The following is an 18,848-nucleotide window of genomic DNA, read 5'->3' on the forward strand; positions in this document are numbered from 1 at the left end:
TCTTTTTGCACAGTCGGGCTGCGTCATTCCGGTTCGGCGTGCAGTGAAATTTTTATTGTGGTGCAGGATATGCGTTGTTTCTGTCAGGCTTTTCGCTGCACAAGGAGTCCTTCTTGCAGAGATGAAGTCTTTTTGGTCCTGAGACTTTAGGGGACAGGAGGCAAGCTCTATCCAAGCCCTTGGAGAGCACGTATTCACCACAGCCAGAGAGCAGCAAGGCAGCAGGGCAACAGCAAGGCAGCAGTCCTTCACAGAAAGCAGACAGGTGAGTCCTTTCAGCAGCCAGGCAGGTCTTCTTGGCAGGATGCGGGTTCTGGTTCAGGTTGTCTTCTCCAGGAAGTGTCTGAGTTGGTAGGGGCAGAGGCCCTATTTAAATACTCAAATGTGCCTTTGATGAGGGGGTCTTCAAAGAGTGGCTTAGAAGTGCACAAGATCCCCTTTCAGGTCAATCCTGTCTGCCAGGGTCCCAGTAGGGGGTGTGGCAGTCCTTTATGTGAGGGCAGACCCTCCACCCTACCCGCATTTAAAATGCAGATGTATGCAAGTAAGGCTGAGTATCCTATGTTTGGGGTGTGTCTGAGTGAATGCACAAGGGAGCTGTCAACTAACCCCAGCCAGACGTGGATTGTGAGGCACAGAAAGATTTAAGTGCAAAGAAATGCTCACTTTCAAAAGTGGCATTTCTAAAATACTAATATTAAATCCAACTTCACCAGTCAGCAGGAACTTGTATTACTATTCTGGCCATATTAAATATGACCATCCTACTCCTTTCAGATCAGCAGGTACCACTCAAACAATGCATGAGGGTAGCCCCAATGTTAGCCTATGAAGGGAGCAGGTCTCACAGCAGTGTAAAACACATTTAGGTGTTTTACACTACCAGGACATGTAAACTACATGGGTACATGTCCTGTCTTTTGCCTACACAGCACCCTACCCTATGGGTTACCTAGGGCATACCTTAGGGGTGTTTTGTATGTAGAAAAAGGGGAGGTTTAGGCTTGGCAAGTACTTTTAAATGCCAAGTCGAATTGGCAGTGAAACTGCACAAACAGGCCTTGCAATGGCAGTCCTGAGACAAGGTTATGGGGCTACTGAAGTGGGTGGCACAATCAGTGCTTCAGGCCCGCTAGTAGCATTTAATCTACAGGCCCTGGGCACATATAGTGCACTCTACTAGGGACTTATAAGTAAATTAAATAACCCAATTGGTTATGATCCAATGTTACCATGTTGAAAGGGAGAGAGCATATGCACTTTAGCACTGGTTAGCAGTGGTAAAGTGTGCAGAGTCTGAAAACCATCCAAAACAGTATATCAAGAGTGGAGGGAGGCAAGCAAAAAGTTAGGGGTGACCACCCTAAGGGTGTCAGGTTTAACACCCTCTCATAGGCCCGCCTTGTTCCTGGTGCTAAACTGGCTGCCATGAGGTCTGGTAAGCTGGGACACCGAGCCGCCTTAGTTGCTCTGGGAACAGAGTTGCTTCTGAGTGGTAGGACCTGAAGTCCTGCAACTTAAAATGAGACAGAGCATCTGCTGATTTGTTCAATACACCCAGCACAAGCTTAGCTTTAAAAATGACATAAAATCTGTAGCACAGGAGCAAAAGCTCTTTCAGAAGACTCATTATCATCCTGCACTCGTCTGCCTGCTAGTTAATGCTCTCAACCACCGCCATGTTGTTTGACAAGAACCCTCCTGACTTACTGCGATACTGCCCTTGCCAGATCGTGAGGGACACTGGGATGGGAAAACCCTTTGCCACCAAACCAGATTCCAGCCACTCCTTTGGCCAACCCTGAGCACTTTAAATCTCCTCATTAATCTGTCCGGGCTTGGCCATATCCCTATTAAAATACTTAAAAATGCCTCCCAGACTCTTATATCCTTGTGGACCTCGCTCAGTATCCTAGTATGGTGAGGCCTCTGCTTCTGACCATACATGGCCTGAGCAATTGAACATGTAAATGTGTGACCCATAGGAATGATACAGAGAGCAACATTCTGTTGACCAGCCACCACCTGCAACTGATGCAATGTTACCTTCTTGGCTGCCAGGCACCTGTGAAAAGGGCATGACCTTCTCTTGGGGGTGCCTAGAGATACCTGCTAGAGAGTCTAATTCAATTCTCAGGGACCCAATAGTTATAGCCGGGCCACAGGTCTTGCCTTGCACCAGGGGTTCCCCAAAGCCCCTATCAATTCCCAGGAAGACTTGAGGGCCCCACCACACTCCACCGTACCAGGGGCACCAAGAAAAAGGAAGTCATCCAAATAGCGCAACACCCACTGGTGCCGTAACCTATGTCTGACTACCCACTCAAGAAAACTGCTCAAAATAAGCACAGGAGACAGAAAAAACCCATGTGCATGCACTTGTCAAAGTAGAAAGAACCTTCAAACTGGAAACCCAGGAGATGGAAATCGTCAGGGTGTACAGGTAGTATCTGGAAAGTGGAATCAATATCTGCCTTTGCTAGCAACTTCCCTGGGCCCAATCCCTGCAGCATCCTGGTCACCTGATCTAGTGAGGCATATTTATTGAAGCACAGTGCTCCATCAATAGCTTTATTAACAGACTGACCCCTAGGTGCTGAGAGGTTGTGGACGGTACTCGCCAGGGTCTTTTTTTGGGACCATCCACAACTGGGAACAGACAAAATTATCAAGAAGGACTGACTCAAAAGGGACTACCACCCTCCCAAGGTTCCTTTTCTTCAAGATCTTAGCCTCGGTGATGCTATGGTTAGCCTTAAGGAACTGCTGCTTCTTGCTGAATGGGACCCCACCAAGCCTGCTGCAGGAATCCTGAAGCCATCCGTAAAATACTCATACAAGGACTGTGACACCGCTGCATTGCTATAAAAAACAAACCATGAAACCATTGCCTGCCAGTTAAACGGGGAAGGGGCCTTCACCAGAAGGGAAAGCTCAATCCTATTTCTTAGGGAAATGAAAACATGTGGACTCTACGTGGGAAGAAAGATTGCAGAAGGAATAACAGTGTTTGAACTTGCACATCACAGTGGGTCTAGAACCAGATTGCTTATTGAAATCCCAACAAGGCCATTCTTTGCTGCCCTTCTGGAATACTGCTCACCCCTGTCCCTGACTGAAAGGCCTGACTAGGGACACCATCCAATCATTGAAACTTCTTAAAGCGCTGCCATGTGATAATGTTGATTTGGTCCCAGGCCATTGTGGTCCCACTGGTCTTAATCCTCCTAAATTTTTTGTCATAATCTCCTCCTGTCGTGCCTTCAAACTCGTGGTGAGCACACACAATACTATTTTGGTACCATACCAACTGGTCCCCGATTGTTGAGAAATGCTCTGCCATGATTGCCTGGAAGATTGTAGAGCCCTTGATCCAATTCAGCAATGTTTCCTCCATCCTCTTTTTATATTGCGAGTGGCCACAGTCCCTAGAGTGAGAGCACTCCTTGCAACGCTTGCTCTCTTCCAACTCAGGTCTATCTGCAATTAGGAAATGTTTTCCTTCTCTTCCATTGGTACATGCTCGCCCACCCTATCATGTTTGGAACACACATCCCTCAACCCAGTGCTTGGCAAAGACGCCACCGTACCTGTTGGTGCTGTCTGCTGGGGATGCGGTGCAGCACCCATTGGTGCCAGAACTACTTGCTGAGAACTGCTTGAGTTCAGGAAACTGTCCCTGGTTACCCCTGCATCCTTTCTCCAGCTGATGCCATCCCACTGACCTCAGTAGCCTGCCCTTGACCACCCTGCCTCCCTACACCTTCAAGGTGGACCACCAGCCTTCTGGCCCTTTCAACAATGGCAGCGTCAGCTATACCAGCCAAAGCACCCCCCATCAGGGGCTCTGACAACATCCCTACCTTAGAAAGCCAAGGCAAAACACTGGCTAAATTTGTGACCATATCTGGCTGCCCAGTGCCTCGAGCAGGCATGTCCCCAATCGCCATACAACTGTTGCAGTTCTGCCCAATGTTATTACTAGCCACCTGGAACATCAAAGTAAAAACACCACCCTGCCTTCCCATGTACTGCTCATGGGGGGTAGCCGAAGCAACCCCTGTGCTCTGTCCTTTTCCTTCCTAGGTGCTTGTCCCCAAGCATGCTTCTTTACTGGGGGACCTGCCACCCAGGGTACCACACTTGGGGCCTTATTTATACTTTTTGGTGCAAAACTGCACTAACGCAGTTTTGCACCAAAACATTTTGCACCGGCTTGCACCATTTTTTAGCACCAGCTGGGCACCATATGTATGGAATGGTGCAAGCCGGTGCAAAGGGTAGGGTAGCGTAAAAAAAAATGACGTTAGGTAGGTTAGAGTCAAAATAAATGACTCTAACCAGATTAGCTTCATTTTTTGACGCTAAGGGGCATATTTATACTATGTTTGCACTGAATAAGCATGATTTATTTTTATTCTAATTCGGTGCAAAACTTTGGAAGTGGAAACCTACCTTGCCTTAATGAGATGCAAGGTAGGCGTTCCTGTGCAAAAAATTACTCTATGGCCTTAACGCCATATTTATACTCCCATGCAAAAATGGTGCATGGGAGGGGTCAAAAAATGGTGCAAAGCTTGCTTTTCCCCATTTTTTAAAGCCTGGGTAAGGGCAGGAGTTAGGGGACCTGTGGGCCTATTTCCCTGATGGAACACCATGGAATAAGCCCACAGGTGCCCTCCCCAGGCCCCAGGCCCCAGGGGCACTTCCACCCACACCAGAGGGACTGCAGAGGATGGGGGACCCCATCCCAGGTAAATACAGCTAAGATTGCATTTTATTTTTGAAAGTGCCATAGGGGGCCCTGAAATGGGCCCCCATACATGGCACGGGGTCCAATGGCCATGCCCAGGGGACCCTTGTCCTCTGTGCTGGCCATTGGGGTGGTGGGCATGACTCCTGCCTTTTCTAAGGCAGGAGTCATGTAGCATGGTAGGTTTAGTACCATAAAATTACGCAAATCTGGTTAGAGTAATTTTTTTACTCTAACCTGCTTTAAGTCATTTTTGGTGCTAAACCCTCTTCTTCTATACTGCCAGCCCCACCCGACTAAAGTCATTTTTTTTAACTCTATCCTACCCTTTGCACCGGCTTGCACCATTCCTCTAATATGGTGCCAGGCTGGTGCACAGAAATGGTGCAAGCCGGTGCTAAACCTTTTGGTGCAAAACTAAATTGGTGCAGTTTTGCAGCAAAACGTACAAATAAGGGGGAATATTTTGTAAGTTTGCGCCACTTTTGCATCAAAAAATTACATTAATGCGGTGCAAAAAAAGTATAAATCAGGGCCTTGGTGTTAGACGGGTCTAGCACCAAAGTATAAATATGGAGTTAGTTTTGCACCGAATTAGAGTGAAAAAAATGATGCTAATTCGGTGCAAACAGAGTATAAATATGCCCCTAAATATGGCGTTAAGGCCATAGAGTCATTTTTTGCACAGGAACACCTACCTTGCATCTTATTAAGGCAAGGTAGGTCTCCACTTCCAAAAAATTACTTTAACTCCATAAATTTGGTGCTAGATGGGTCTAGCACCAAAGTATAAATATGGAGTTAGTTTTGCACCGAATTAGAGTTAAACAAAAATTACGCTAATTCAGTGCAAACAGAGTATAAATATGCCCCTTGGTGTCCTTGGGCTCTCCGCAGTAACTACTGGCTCCCTAGCTTGCCCCTTGAGGTTCTTGTGGGTGCAGCAAAGCCAGGATCTTGTCCATTGTGTCCATTTGATACATCAAAGCCTCTATATCAACCCCATTGCAACCGTGCATAGAACCATTTTTCACACTCCCTGCCATCCTGTCTAGGGACATGAACGCCCCCTAAAAAAAAAATCAGAAAGCACACTGTTGCATGGCCCGCTGAGCAGACAATAAACAATGCATTCAACCACTTCCTGGGACTAGAGATAAAGTGAAAATATCCTACCAAAAATCCAGAAAAAAGGCACTGAGGACTGCACCACTGCTCCCTACTAGAGTTGTAAAACATCACTGTCTAGACAGTCCAATTCTTCGCCAGTACCCAGGTCGAGCACTAGATTGCCAGACCACCCCCAAATTGAGCCCCACTCTGTCCCTAGGATCTCACTCCAGCTGCTGCAGATCAGGGCCACAAATTCTCCTCAAAATTAAATGTTTGTCACAACTAGGCCAAAACCCTCAAAGAAAGGCTTCCCACTCAGCCTCCCATGCCACTTCTAATGATACCCAGAAGACACAGCCTGCACTCCAAACCAGATAAAGTAATGCCCAAGAAACAAAGGATGCCTCCTAAAGCATAAAACACCATGGAATAGGGGGGAGCCCCACTTTCTGCACCCACACACCCACCGCAGCCACCTCCAAGCAATCAACAACTTAGGGCGGGCAACAAGATCAAGTCTCTGGAGCTCCCAGTGATGCTCTTGGGGACCCAAACAGATCCACTGTGCAGAGCTGCAGTGAGAAACATGTTGCAGTTCACAAACAAATCAGGGAAACAAAACATAATCATGGGCTAAATTTGGCTGTGCGTGGTGGGGAAAAGCATGGGGAGGTTCCCCTCTGGTGACTTGAGTGGTGAGCGGGAACCAAAGAGCCCCACTTGCTGCGTGTATCGCCTTTTATAGGGGCGGGTCGACTTCCAACTTGGGTCAGGACTCCAAAAGCACTGTAGTGCTTCCAGAGGTCACGTTCAGCTGGCCAATCCAGCCCAGTCAGCCTCAGAGCCTGACACGGGCCATGGCTCCCCAACATAATATGAGGCCCCGCCGAGTTGGAGAAGCCTCTGTAATGTCCTTTAAGTTTTCTGTACTTCAAAGGCAGAACTTCCTTTGGATACTCTGCCAGGAAGATGGACTGCTGTGCTGTTGAAAGGACTGCCACTCTGCAGCACTGCCACTCTGAAGGAGCTGCTGCCTTGCTGTGCTGACCTGCTGCCTGCTTGGCTGGAGAGGAAGAACTGGACCTGGAGCCCATCCTGAACACAGGACCTCAAAGTTACTCAAAGGGCAAGCCTGCTGGCCTCCTGATCGCTGACCCTCAGGGACAAAACAGTCTGCCTATAGCTTCTTTACCCGTCGTCAACAAGCTTCTGACCCCCAAGAGGTGCCTCTCAGATGCTGACCCCTTGTAAGGGGTCTTTTTTTACAAGTTAAGCTTTTTGACTCTTCTCAAATGTGAACAGAACCTGGTGTAGTGTAGCCCTAGATACATTTTATTCAGCCTCGCACTGTTATTTTACAATAACCAGTTTTACGGTCTTGTTCTAATTTCCTTTTATCACACTGTTTAGCTTAGTTCAGCAGTGCGTTCTCAGACAATACATTCTTGATCGCCTTGTGCTTCAGTCAAGGCTATAATCTGGTACATTGCCGGTAAATGTGGTAGAAGTTTAGTCTCTAGTATTCGTAGAAAATACACATCCTTACATAGGGACATTTTCTTAGAACATCTGCGTGTTAGTTATAAAAACACTTTCTAGCCCTAGTACACGTCAGATGGAGATTCCGACCAGGAACCTACAACTAGATGCTGACTTCCCCGTTGCAGATGCTGATGCAGATTACAGGCCTTTGCTCAGGTATGAGGGTTGATGTCCTCCCGGGGGAACCTCAAAGGCAGGCTTAGAGCTTCACATGCTGTGCTCAGAATATAACTTAGAGAGAACATAATCTAGTTGCACTATGATAGCCTTATTCTTGTGTTTCACTCTCATCGTTACTATTTTAATCCTACTGTGTTGTGTAGTTCTGGTTATCGCAGCTCACACTTTGCTATCTAAAATGCAGTTGTTTTATTAAACCAATCTTTAAAACTTAAAACTGCCTTTGTCATTTCTATATGAAACCGTACTGTGTATGAGAGAAACAGTTGTGACCTGAGTGACCACGACTTCCCTGGGAAGTACTAAAGATGTCATGCGCTCGGCTGCCCAATTGTCTCTTCCTTTTGGGAAAGATAAGGCACTGCTAGTTAGCCGGAGCAAAACCCAGATTTAGAGTGACAAGGGTCCTTCACCGTGGGTCAGACTTAGTTCCCCACACAGTGAACGATCTTGCCGCTCAAAATCCAGTAGTCTCAGTAGGATAATTAGAGCCTACGCGACACTGGCTTGCATGATTTCGAACAAAACCTTATCAATGTATGACTTAATCAGTAGAATAGAATGTATGAAAGCTTACTTTAGAATGTTGGAAATCACAGGTACACACAGAGGGATAAGGATGTGTGATTTACAGCTCTGTGTGTGGCCTAGTCGTTCAGTGGATACCGGACTGGGGAAGATACTACACAGTCCATCCATCCCCGATGCCTACCCGGCTCTTCATGCCCCACCGATTATTGCCAGCGATGCTCTCCTTGCTCCCAGCAAACTTTTTTCCCATGAACAGGCCTCTTGCCATAAATCTTGAGATAGTAAAATGGCAGCTGGACTAGTCTGGGACTTTATTCAACTTGCGCTCCATCTTGGAATGCCTGAACCTTTTGATTTGACCTCGTTCTGTATGGCCAAATATCCCCGATTGTCTCTTTGTGCATCTAAGAAGTATTTTACTATTTAGTCTTAAAACAATCATAATTCAGGTTCTACTTATTTGATTTTTGCTGTTTTGGTCTTGTTTTATTTGTAACATTAAGCTCTATTTTTCTTTTTGTGTGGTGTTTTCACTGTTTAGTGTTTCAAGTGCTTCAAAAATACTTTACACATTGCCTCCAAAGCTAAGCCTGACTGCACTGTGCGAAGCTACCAGACGGTGAGCACAGGTTAATTTAGTGTGTTTTTGTGACCTACCTTGACTAGGATTGTGGTTATTACTTCACCAGGGTTTATACCCAGTCACCCAGGAGCCCAGTTTCCAACAACCTGGTTTTTACTGCAGTTCAATCTGTTCCATATACTGCAGAGTGCTTTGATGTCCATGTTTTGAAAGAGCTAGTTAAGTGATGATGAAGGATTGTATATATGTATCAAAATACTAATAACAGAAGAGACATGAGAGGAAAGTGAATGGTCTTCTGTAGTATGATCGCTGGTGACAAGGAAGGGTATGGGAAGGTTGAGGTTGCCTGGGGGGAGGGGTTAAAAACAGCTCCTTCAAGACAAAAGATGAACTCACAAACTGCTCAGACAGCCAGTTTCTCTTCAGAACCAGTACCAGTTGGTTCAAAGCCTACAGAACACTCATATTTGGAGTTATTCCTAAATCTTTAGAGGAACTACTCTGTTTTTCAGTGGGTGTTTTACATTTCTGTAATGCCACTTATGTTTCCTTGGGCATCCTTTGTTAAGCTGCTGGAGCTAGCTTCATCAATGGAAGGTGAGCACAGTTCAGCTTTCCTGCACTGTTAGAAATTTTGTGAATGCAAATCACACACACATACATACACTTTATCTCACTCTCCATCTCTCATTATCTCATTTTCACTCTTACCTGTTGATTGGCCAATGGAGAGAGAGGGAAAGTGGGAGCACCACATGGACATATACATAAAATAGGGATTACTTCTATGACTACATTAACCATACAAAGCAGCAGTCAAAGCTGGCCATTTGATAGATACAGGGAGATTATAACTGGGGATTCCCCACTCCAAAATTATCTAAGCACTACCCACACACACACATCTCTTGAGCTGAGGGGCATCTCATGAACTAAGGGGCATGTTTATAAAAAAATTGGCTTAGCGCAGCACCGCAAGTCCTTTTGCTGCGCTGACCTACGCCAATTTGAGCAAGAATGCACCGTGTTTATGAGCTATGTTGCATTCCTGTCCTTTTCAGCCAACGCACAAGGGTTGGAGGCAGGTTTGACCTTCTATAGGAAGGGCACCTTCCTGCACAAAAACAATGCATGGAGGTTTTTCACTCTGTCTATGTGTACTGCAGAATGCAGCACATAGAAAGAGTAAAAAAACAGGAAAAATAAAGATATTTCTCCTCGTTACGCCTCCCCTGAGGCAGGTGTATGGTTTTGACACATTCCCAGGTTTACATGTCCTTGTAAGTCTGGGAATGTGTCAAAACCCATGGGTGATGCATGGGAAAACGCATTGCAACACCCATGGAACACCCCCCTTTCACAGTGTAACGCAGTGCAGGAACTTGTGCTGCATTGCCTTACACCATATCTACGAGGCCATGAAGAGCCACACCAACTGGCATTGCATGGCTTCCTAGATATGGGCCTGCACTCTGTGCTGCCAGAGCGTCACAGTGACACACCAGCAGCACAAGGGATTTGTAAATATACCCATGAGTTTCTTGTGTGCTTGCTTGAGCATTCACTTGGTTATTTGCCAGTGATGTGCCCTTTGAAGAATGTTGAGCAGCTTCCTGAAATGGAGGAGGGGATGTGGCATCTGTTTTTCTCTTTCCTCCATTTTCTGTCCTCCAGACATGAAGTGCTACTACTGCAGTTTTTCCATAATGCCACGGGAGACAAGATCGTGGTACCACATATGATGTAATGCCATTGTTTAATGCGAAGAATATAGAGAGTCGGTTAATGACTTAACCATATGGAGTAGCTGAAGGGTAGAGTGGTTGGTAGAGTGGGTGCAATTCTTTTTTTCATTCTCTAATAAGCTGATGCAAAGCTGTGGGCAATTTCACAGTTTCTGCTGTCTTAGCATCCATCTGCCCAGGATTGAAAACAGACAGAATGGAGGCAAAAAGCCCTTCATGGCTCCAATTCATCATCCCACATAGACAGGAATGTATGGAAGGAGAAATGATAGCCATCCAGCAATGTAATTCCCTTAATGATAACTGCGTAAGTTGCCAACACTAACCCACCGCTAACAGTGCTCCTCTAAGCAACTTTTCCACACAAGAGCTTGTGTGTGGCACCTGCGTGCTAGAGTGCCAGGAAGTCCCTGCAGACAGGCACTGCACACAGACTCCCCTGCTGGGGAAATCGCTTTGAGCATTGTCAGAGATCTGGCCAATTTAGTTAGTGTAATAGATTTAGCATTAAATTACATACATTGCCTGACTCATCAGAATGCGTTTGGCTTCAGGGTTTTCCTCCTCCCACAAAGCAGTGGATCAGTGCCTGCGCTCTATTATGATGAATGTGCTTCTCTAAAGGCATTCAGTGAAACACAGAGCGGCTGCTTCATAACCGCTCCATGTTTCACAGTGCAGGCTGCAACCTGCCTGTGCTTTGAAGAAAGACTAGAGATCTCTCAGTAGGCAGCTGCACTGAGTGACTCAAGCTGCCTGCAGGGGGAGTTCTGGGGGTGCAGAGAACCCCTTATCAGCCCTTAAGACAGCAGCCCTCAGGGGGTGCCACCCTTTTGTGTCTCACTTTCAGGGCTCCTTCAATGGGCATGTTTGCCTCTGGACCCACATCTGTAATACAGATACAAAGTGATTCCCTGAAGTGCATGAGACCACTCCTTCTTGCAAATGTGGGAACACCCTCTGACTATAGCAATAGTGCTACACGTGCGCCAAAGTTATAAGTATTACAGAAGGTGTCGCACAAGAGTCTGCGTCCCCTTATGTAAGTTGATTGTGACCTTGGGGCATACAAAACGAGGAGCTCCCCGGGCACTTTTGTTAACACATCCCATGATGTGATCCAATGGACGAAGTTCACTTGTTTCAAAATTCCCCTGAATTCTTCTCCTTACCATTTGTGAGGCATCATTTCCACTGTTCTTGCCATTTTTAGGAATTGATGTAAATAGATAGAGAGTTTTTATGTTTTGAAAAATGTGGGAGTGTGGAGAGACTGAACTTTAGGTTATATCATGGTGGTGGTGACTTGCTTCAGAACGCAATGCTTACAATTCAGCAATGTCAGCAGTTTTGAGTTTGTTCCACAGACTTATGAAGGTTAATACACATATTTGAGCATACTTTTGAAATTAGGATACTAATTAGTTTGTCGGTAAGCATCCACTCCAGTTGTTTCAATCTACATTTTTCAATGTTTTACATACCTTTATTCTGTGGTTGTGAATGGTACCTTTTTGTAAATGAGGGGTGGCCTGCTGGAGGTGCATTCAGCACTGCAGAATACATTATCCTCGAGAAGAATCTGTACAGAAGCGCTTACTGTTATCATATCTGTCAATAATCTAAATGTGATCAGAATACAGTAAATGTACCTGAGGTAAAAGCATTGCTAATTCTGCCATTGCTAGAGTTCAGTTTATTTTGTGTGTCTAGGTCTGGGAATACCAACAGTACACTAGAAAAAGGGTCAATTCCCAATGACTATGAAGAACCTGAGAGGCTTGAATCTACAAATCATTCTTCAAAGCATTTTACTGTCACAAGCACAACTTCAGGATTCTCTGAGAACACGTGAGTAATTCTTCACACCCTCTCCTAGAACATCTGTCTCACCTTGAGAAGATTTTCTTCCATCACCTTTTCCTTTTCTTTTCAACTCAATTCACCATTCACTCTTCCTCCAAGCTCCATCATCTTCAGCATCCATGTGCCTTATTTCCTGACCTGCTTAATATCATTTCCCATCCTTCCCATCTTTCCTTGGACCTCTTAACCATACTTATCCTCATTCAATAATGTCCTCTCATTCATCTCTCACGTTGAGACCATTTTCCCTCTCTCAGTTCTCAACCTTTTCATCATTCCATGCTTCTTTCTTGTTCGCTCTCTCATAACATTGTTGTCTTAATCCAGTTATGAGCCCTCTCTTCTCTGCCTGTCATCCATTTGTCCTCCTGCATCTCCACTTTTTTTTCACCTGACCCAAATTTCCCCTTCTCCCTGTTGAAGGCTGGTTATTAGTAGAGGTAGGTACACACCTATCACTTGCAATAATGCCTCCAGACAATGTTGGGCTCAGTCAAGGTCTTAAAAACATCAGCCTCTGGCTCAACTGCTGGTAGCTTGGCAATGAGCAGACCGGTTTAACTCAGGAGACAGGTATGTAAAACATTTAAATACACCAATACAGTAAATAAGTAAGACACAACGAACAATAAAATCCTGCACCAATTTATAAAAATAGTAAATACTTTTATCTTAAAGTTACATCATAATGACAAACATCCAATATAGGAAACCTGAGTTATGAATTTTTAAAGATTAAATAAAAAAAATTGCTTTTTAGTGCTTAAAAATCAGTAGCGTCAAGCGGGAACATCTGGTCACACTTGGTCAAAGTTTGAGGCCGACCCCGATGGAGCCCTGCCTGGATACACTGAGCCAAACTTTTACCTTCACACTTAGAAACCTTTCTGGAGCTTTTTTCTTTCAATGTTGTGCAGTCCTCCTCAGCAAGCCGATTTCAATCTGATGGCATTGGACTGCTTTTCTGCAGGGCCTGTATCAAATACTGGAAGTCAGGAGCTCCGGAGCTTTCACTGGAATGAATTTGAAACCTGGCCGGGTCGCAGTTGAAAGTAGTCGGCTTGACTCACAACAGCGAGTTGGGCCACTTATGGAACCTTTTCCAAAAGTTGCTCCAAACTTCTGGAACTTCTTCCTGAAGTTCTTCTTGAGGGTTTCAAGTGTCAAAACACACACATCCAAAGGTCTAGAAGCTCTGAGATGGTCCTCAGAAGTTTAGGACTACAATTCCCACAATGCACCTTGCCAAATCCTTAAAAGTTTATGTTGGAAAGTGGATTATTGGTAAGGGCAGGTCACTACCAACACTTAGCAGTAGGCCACTAAACCCCCTAGGTCCAGTTAGGTTTCTATAAATGAACCCCAGCTCAATCTTGGTAGCTTGGCAATGAGCAACAGGGCTTAACTTAGGAGACAAAGGCCCATATTTATACTTTTTTAGCGCTGCATTTCTGCCGCTTTTTGACGACAAAATGGTGCAAACTTACAAAATCAATAGAATTTTGAAAGTTTGTGCCGCTTTTGCGTCAAAAAATGATGCAAATGCGAAGCGAAAAAAGTATAAATATGGGCCAAAGTGTGTAAATCTTTCAAAAATCACAAAACACTAATAAAATAAAACACTGGAAACAGTTGAAAAATCCATAACCAATTTCTAAAAATAGGAAATATTTTAATTTAAAGAATACCAACAGATTATTTATTTGGTGGCAACGTATTTCAACCTTGTGGTCTTCTTCACAGCCGAAGACCAAATTATGGGCACCATCACTCTTAAAAAAATATAGTAACCAGAGATATAGAAAACATACTCCTTCTGTTTGCTTAAACATGTTTTAAATGTTGTTATTCAAATGCAAATAACTTCTTTAAATATTTTATAAATCATATACAATTAAATTGGCAACAAAGGAAAATTAATATCCAAAGTGTACTTCACATTATCAGCTTTCTAGGTGTAGCAGTACTTATAGATTTAACATAGAATACTGCCATGTGGCCATATCTCTCCTATGTATTTACTAAAAAACAAAAAACAAACTGAATGTAAATAAGGTACAATACAAAACAAAAATATATGAAGTGATAGTAGCTATTCTTCATCATCGCATGTTACTGCAATAAGGCAGACCACATATGTCCCATGTATGCGACTCCTCTCTAATGAGGGAAACATAGACCACATATTAAATGTGCATTCATACATTTCTAAATGCTGCACTAGGGAAACAACCCAAGAAAGCATAATAAGAGTACAAAGGCACCTGCCAGATTGTACAGTCCGAATAACCAAACATCAGGGACACATTGCCAAACAAACAAAAATGAGAATAAGGGCAAACAGGACATTAAAATTGTGAGAAAATTACAAAGGATCAAAGTCTCAGCCTGTATGCACAAAGACTTTAATGTCATCATTGAGGCCTCAGGGATACATGCTGTTCAGGTTGCAATGTACTAAGATTCAAATTTTTCCCTCAGTGCCCACCTGTCACAGTCACAGGGATCCTGGCAATTCCAGAAAATGAAAGACTGTCACTTCTCTGTTTATGTGCCTGCTGCAGTGCCATAACATAAGCCCCTGCATTCCCTGCGGAGTGGGGTGGCCCGAGCTCCAGGGGGCCACCTCAGAAAATGTAGTAAGTATTGGGGTGGGGGCCCCCTCCATGTAATTTTGCAGGGTGGCTCCCGCAAGTGTCATTATGCCACGCAACACAAAATCCTGTTATCATATATATAATGTCAATCAATCAATCAATCAGGAAATTGTAAAGCACACGACTCACCCGTGAGGGTCTCAAGGCGCTGAGGAGGGGGTGAGAACAGGGGCGGGGAGGTGCTGCTACTGCTCCAAAAGCCAGGTCTTGAGAAGTTTCCTGAAGGTAAGGAGGTCTTTGGTCTGGCGCAGGTGGGTGGGAAGAGTGTTCCATGTTTTGGCGGCGAGGTGCGAGAATGATCTACCGCCGGTCGTAGTTCTGCGGATGCCTGGAACAGTTGCGAGGGCGAGGTCGGCGGAGTGGAGATGCCGGGTCGGGGTGTAGAAGGAGAGTCGGCTGTTGAGGTATTCTGGTCCGGTGGTGTGCAGTGCCTTGTGAGCATGGGTGAGGAGTTTGAAGGTAATTCTGTTGTTGACTGGGAGCCAGTGCAGGTTTTTCAGGTGGTCTGTGATGTGGCAGTGGCTGGGTATGTCCAGGATGAGGCATGCAGAGGGGTTCAGGATGGTTGCTGCCTCTTCTGGAGTGTGGCCATGGTTCCTGCGTGGAGGGCATTTCAGTAGTGAAACCAGTCCTGAAGTTTTGTGTGTTAAAATAGCCGAAGAACCAGTTAGTCGGAGGCTACAGAGGGATAAAAGAAGCATCATTAGAATAATTATAATTAAAAAGCTCATCCTTATAATTTGTGTTGCACTTGAGTTTATCATGTTCCTAATAAAATTCCTCTTCTGATTCCTTCACAGCACCGACAGTGTCAGCGGGTGAGATGAAGGCATGCAGAAGCCTGCAGACTTGAGGCCACTGGGAAACTATTTTAAAGAAACCATTGAGAGCACTCTTTCCTTAACATATCACCCCATTACAGAACCTTCCCTTAAAATTTTAATGAGTGCAGAGGAAAGACAAAGGGACCATAATACCAAACGTTGAGATCACTGATTTACTTTTAGGGTTCTACTTCTGAGGTATCATTTGCAGAGTCCCAAAAGTTTTGCGTTCTTCCAAGCCAAACACCCAAATGTGGGGCGTTGTTATGAGTATGGGTTCCCCACTAAGAGCACCTTCTTACAGAATACATTCCTCTCTTAGTGCAATGGTAATGGTGTGTTTTCTTCTCTCATCCTAAATTTCTTCAATATTTATCTAGAAAATGATTCAGCTAGTGTGGCATGGATATCGTTGGTTAGTTTGCTAGTGGCTGTGAGCAGAGGAGCATGAGACAAAGATGTGATAGTCTTTGCCAATACAAAGACTAGCGAGCTGTGGCACCGATTAAATACAGGATTAAACATAACCACTTACAAAGCGAACAGATCTACTTGATATGGAGACTTGTGTACAAAGACATTCATGGCAAAGTAGGAAACATACATCAAGTGATGCCTGATGCTATTTCATCATTAGAAACTGTGCAGTTCAAAGTTTTATTGTTATTTGTAATGCAAACTCTAAGGGAAGTAAGAGATTATCATAACAATAAGTAAAAGGAACTTAAAATATGTTTAAATATGTTTATGGGAGAATTATATTATACATGCCTTTGTGGTATTCCTAGTAAAATATGAACCAGACTATGTGAATCGTGTACTGTTTTTTTTAACAGCAGGGGTATGTTGAAGTAGATATTAAATTTAAGAAGCATACTTATTTCTACGGAGTGCATGATTCAATGAAAGGAAGTACATTCAGAGATAAAAACTGACACTTGCCCTACCTTTACACTTTTTGTCAATTCACAAACAAAATCAAGGCACAGACATGCTACTGGGAATGTTCTGTGGGCTTTTTTAAATTGTTTTTATTTATTTATGCATTTATGTTAACAGCATACAACAGACGAACAGAAGAGCCCCCTCTACCCACACAGCATTGAAACAAGGCAGTTACCGCCACATTGAACCACCAGGTCTCCTAACGCACCGACTGTGCTGCATGTCTCTGAAGGTCCTCTAGGTTCAATCAGATAAAGTCCGGTAACAATATCAAATGTCCATGCACATGCAGCCTGCAGCCGAACAGTCTCAGCAAGCCGCCGAGCCCAAGGGCAGGCCCATAAACACATGTAGCAGAAAAGGAAAAACAAAAAACCAAGAGGAAAGAAGGAAGGAAAGGCCGGGAGGAGCAATCAGCACCTTCAGCAATCATCGCAGTCCCCTGCAGTATATAGAAGCGAGGACAGCACTCAATATATCAGGATACAAATCCTCAAAATAGACTCTTCAGACAGATGCAGACTCAAGATAGGGTCGAAGGGGTGCCCAGGTATCACGTGGCCTGGAGCCAACCGGTGTCAGCTCCCAATAATTTGTTAATTGCTCCTGGCAAAAAGCAGCATCTCGCAGCCAATCTGAGACTTGAGGAGACCGGACTCGGCCCCAACAAATTGCCACCCTGCGCTTAGCTAACAACAACAGCATACCAACTAAGCGCCGCACTGTCGACTGCACTCCGCTCACACTGAATTCTCCAGCCCAATCATCTCAGTAAGCACACAAAAAACCTCCCTCCAGAAGGCATACACTTCCGCACAATTCCACACCAAGTGTATAAAATCAGCGGCAGGGGCCCGGCATCTTACACAAGCATCATCCGCTCGCAGCCCCATAGCGCACAAACTTCGAGGAGTATAATATAAGCGGTGCAGAAACTTAAAGTGAACAAGGCGCAGCCTGTAATTGGGCGACAACTCCTTCATATGCGCACAGCACGCCCTCCAAACATCATCTGCAATGTCCTCCACCACATCTTCCGCCCACTTCATCCTAGCAGTCATCTCCGACCCCCCCCTGCTCCTGCACACAGCCATACAATTTCGTAATAAGCTTCTTCGGCGACTGTGCACTCCATAACGCCTCCAATGGGCGGCAAGTCGGCGGAGTCGCAGGCAGGCTGGGGTACTGTACAGGCAGCATAGCACATATCCGCAACACATATAAGCAGTGCAGCGCATTGGCAGGCCCATCCCCCAGGAGCTCCCCCGGGGACATCAATCTACCATCAACAAACCAATCTTTGAGGGATACCAAATCGAAGGTCCGGAGTAAATTCCGCAGTTGCAAGTCATGAAACCTTGCCTCATCCCCCGCAGCCGCCACATACATAGACGGCGCAAAAGGCGCACTCATCCCGGAACGCTTCAACAAGATCGACCATGCCCGGACCGTATCTACACCACGAGGCCGAGCCCTGGTTAGGCTACCCAGCACTTTCTCAAGGCCTTACGGCCACACCGCATCACTCTCCGGGGCCAGATGTGGCAAATAACGAATCGGTCGGACCCCATAATACGCAAAGTGGGCCTGCACACAGTGATAATAAAGCTCCAGATCAGGAGCCGCAAGTCCACCTAACTCAAATGGTAACACTAATGTTCTCCAGGCAATGCGAGGCTGACCCCCCGCCCAGACTAGACGAATCAGCGCAGATTGGAGTTGCTGCAAAAAAACAGTCGTAAGCACCAGCGGAAGATTAATAAACAAGTACAGATATTTAGGCAATACAAGCATCTTTGCCACTGCAATCTGCCCGGTTAGAGACAAGGGCAAAGAGCGCCATGCTGCAATTCTGTCCTCTAGCCAAGACATAGCTTTACCGTAATTGGCAAGCCAGAGCGTCTCAACATCGCAGCTCAGCCAAAGTCCCAAATACTTAACAGGCCCATCCGCCCATATAATAGGATAACGGGACCAACATACTGCCGTTCCAAGCGAAAGAGGCAGCATGACAGACTTAGACCAGTTTATCGCTACGCCAGAGATTCCCCCGAACCTGACAATCTCATCTAATAACACGTCTAAGTTGCGCGCAGGATCACGCAC

General features: G+C 45.2%; 1 protein-coding gene across 1 annotated transcript in view; it reads left to right on the top strand.

Annotated features, from left to right (window-relative positions):
* LOC138246460 (uncharacterized) overlaps nucleotides 1–16,610 on the top strand; it is a 95,008-nt gene extending 78,398 nt beyond the window's left edge. The window contains exons 5-6 of the mRNA XM_069201096.1: nucleotides 12,164–12,301; nucleotides 15,774–16,610. Coding sequence (XP_069057197.1) covers nucleotides 12,164–12,301; nucleotides 15,774–15,795 — 160 coding nt within the window. The 3' untranslated portion in view covers nucleotides 15,796–16,610. The remainder of the gene's footprint in view (nucleotides 1–12,163; nucleotides 12,302–15,773) is intronic.
* The last annotated feature ends 2,238 nt before the right edge of the window (nucleotides 16,611–18,848 follow it).

This window comes from Pleurodeles waltl, chromosome 7, assembly GCF_031143425.1.
Source record: "Pleurodeles waltl isolate 20211129_DDA chromosome 7, aPleWal1.hap1.20221129, whole genome shotgun sequence".
Taxonomy (NCBI): domain Eukaryota; kingdom Metazoa; phylum Chordata; class Amphibia; order Caudata; family Salamandridae; genus Pleurodeles; species Pleurodeles waltl.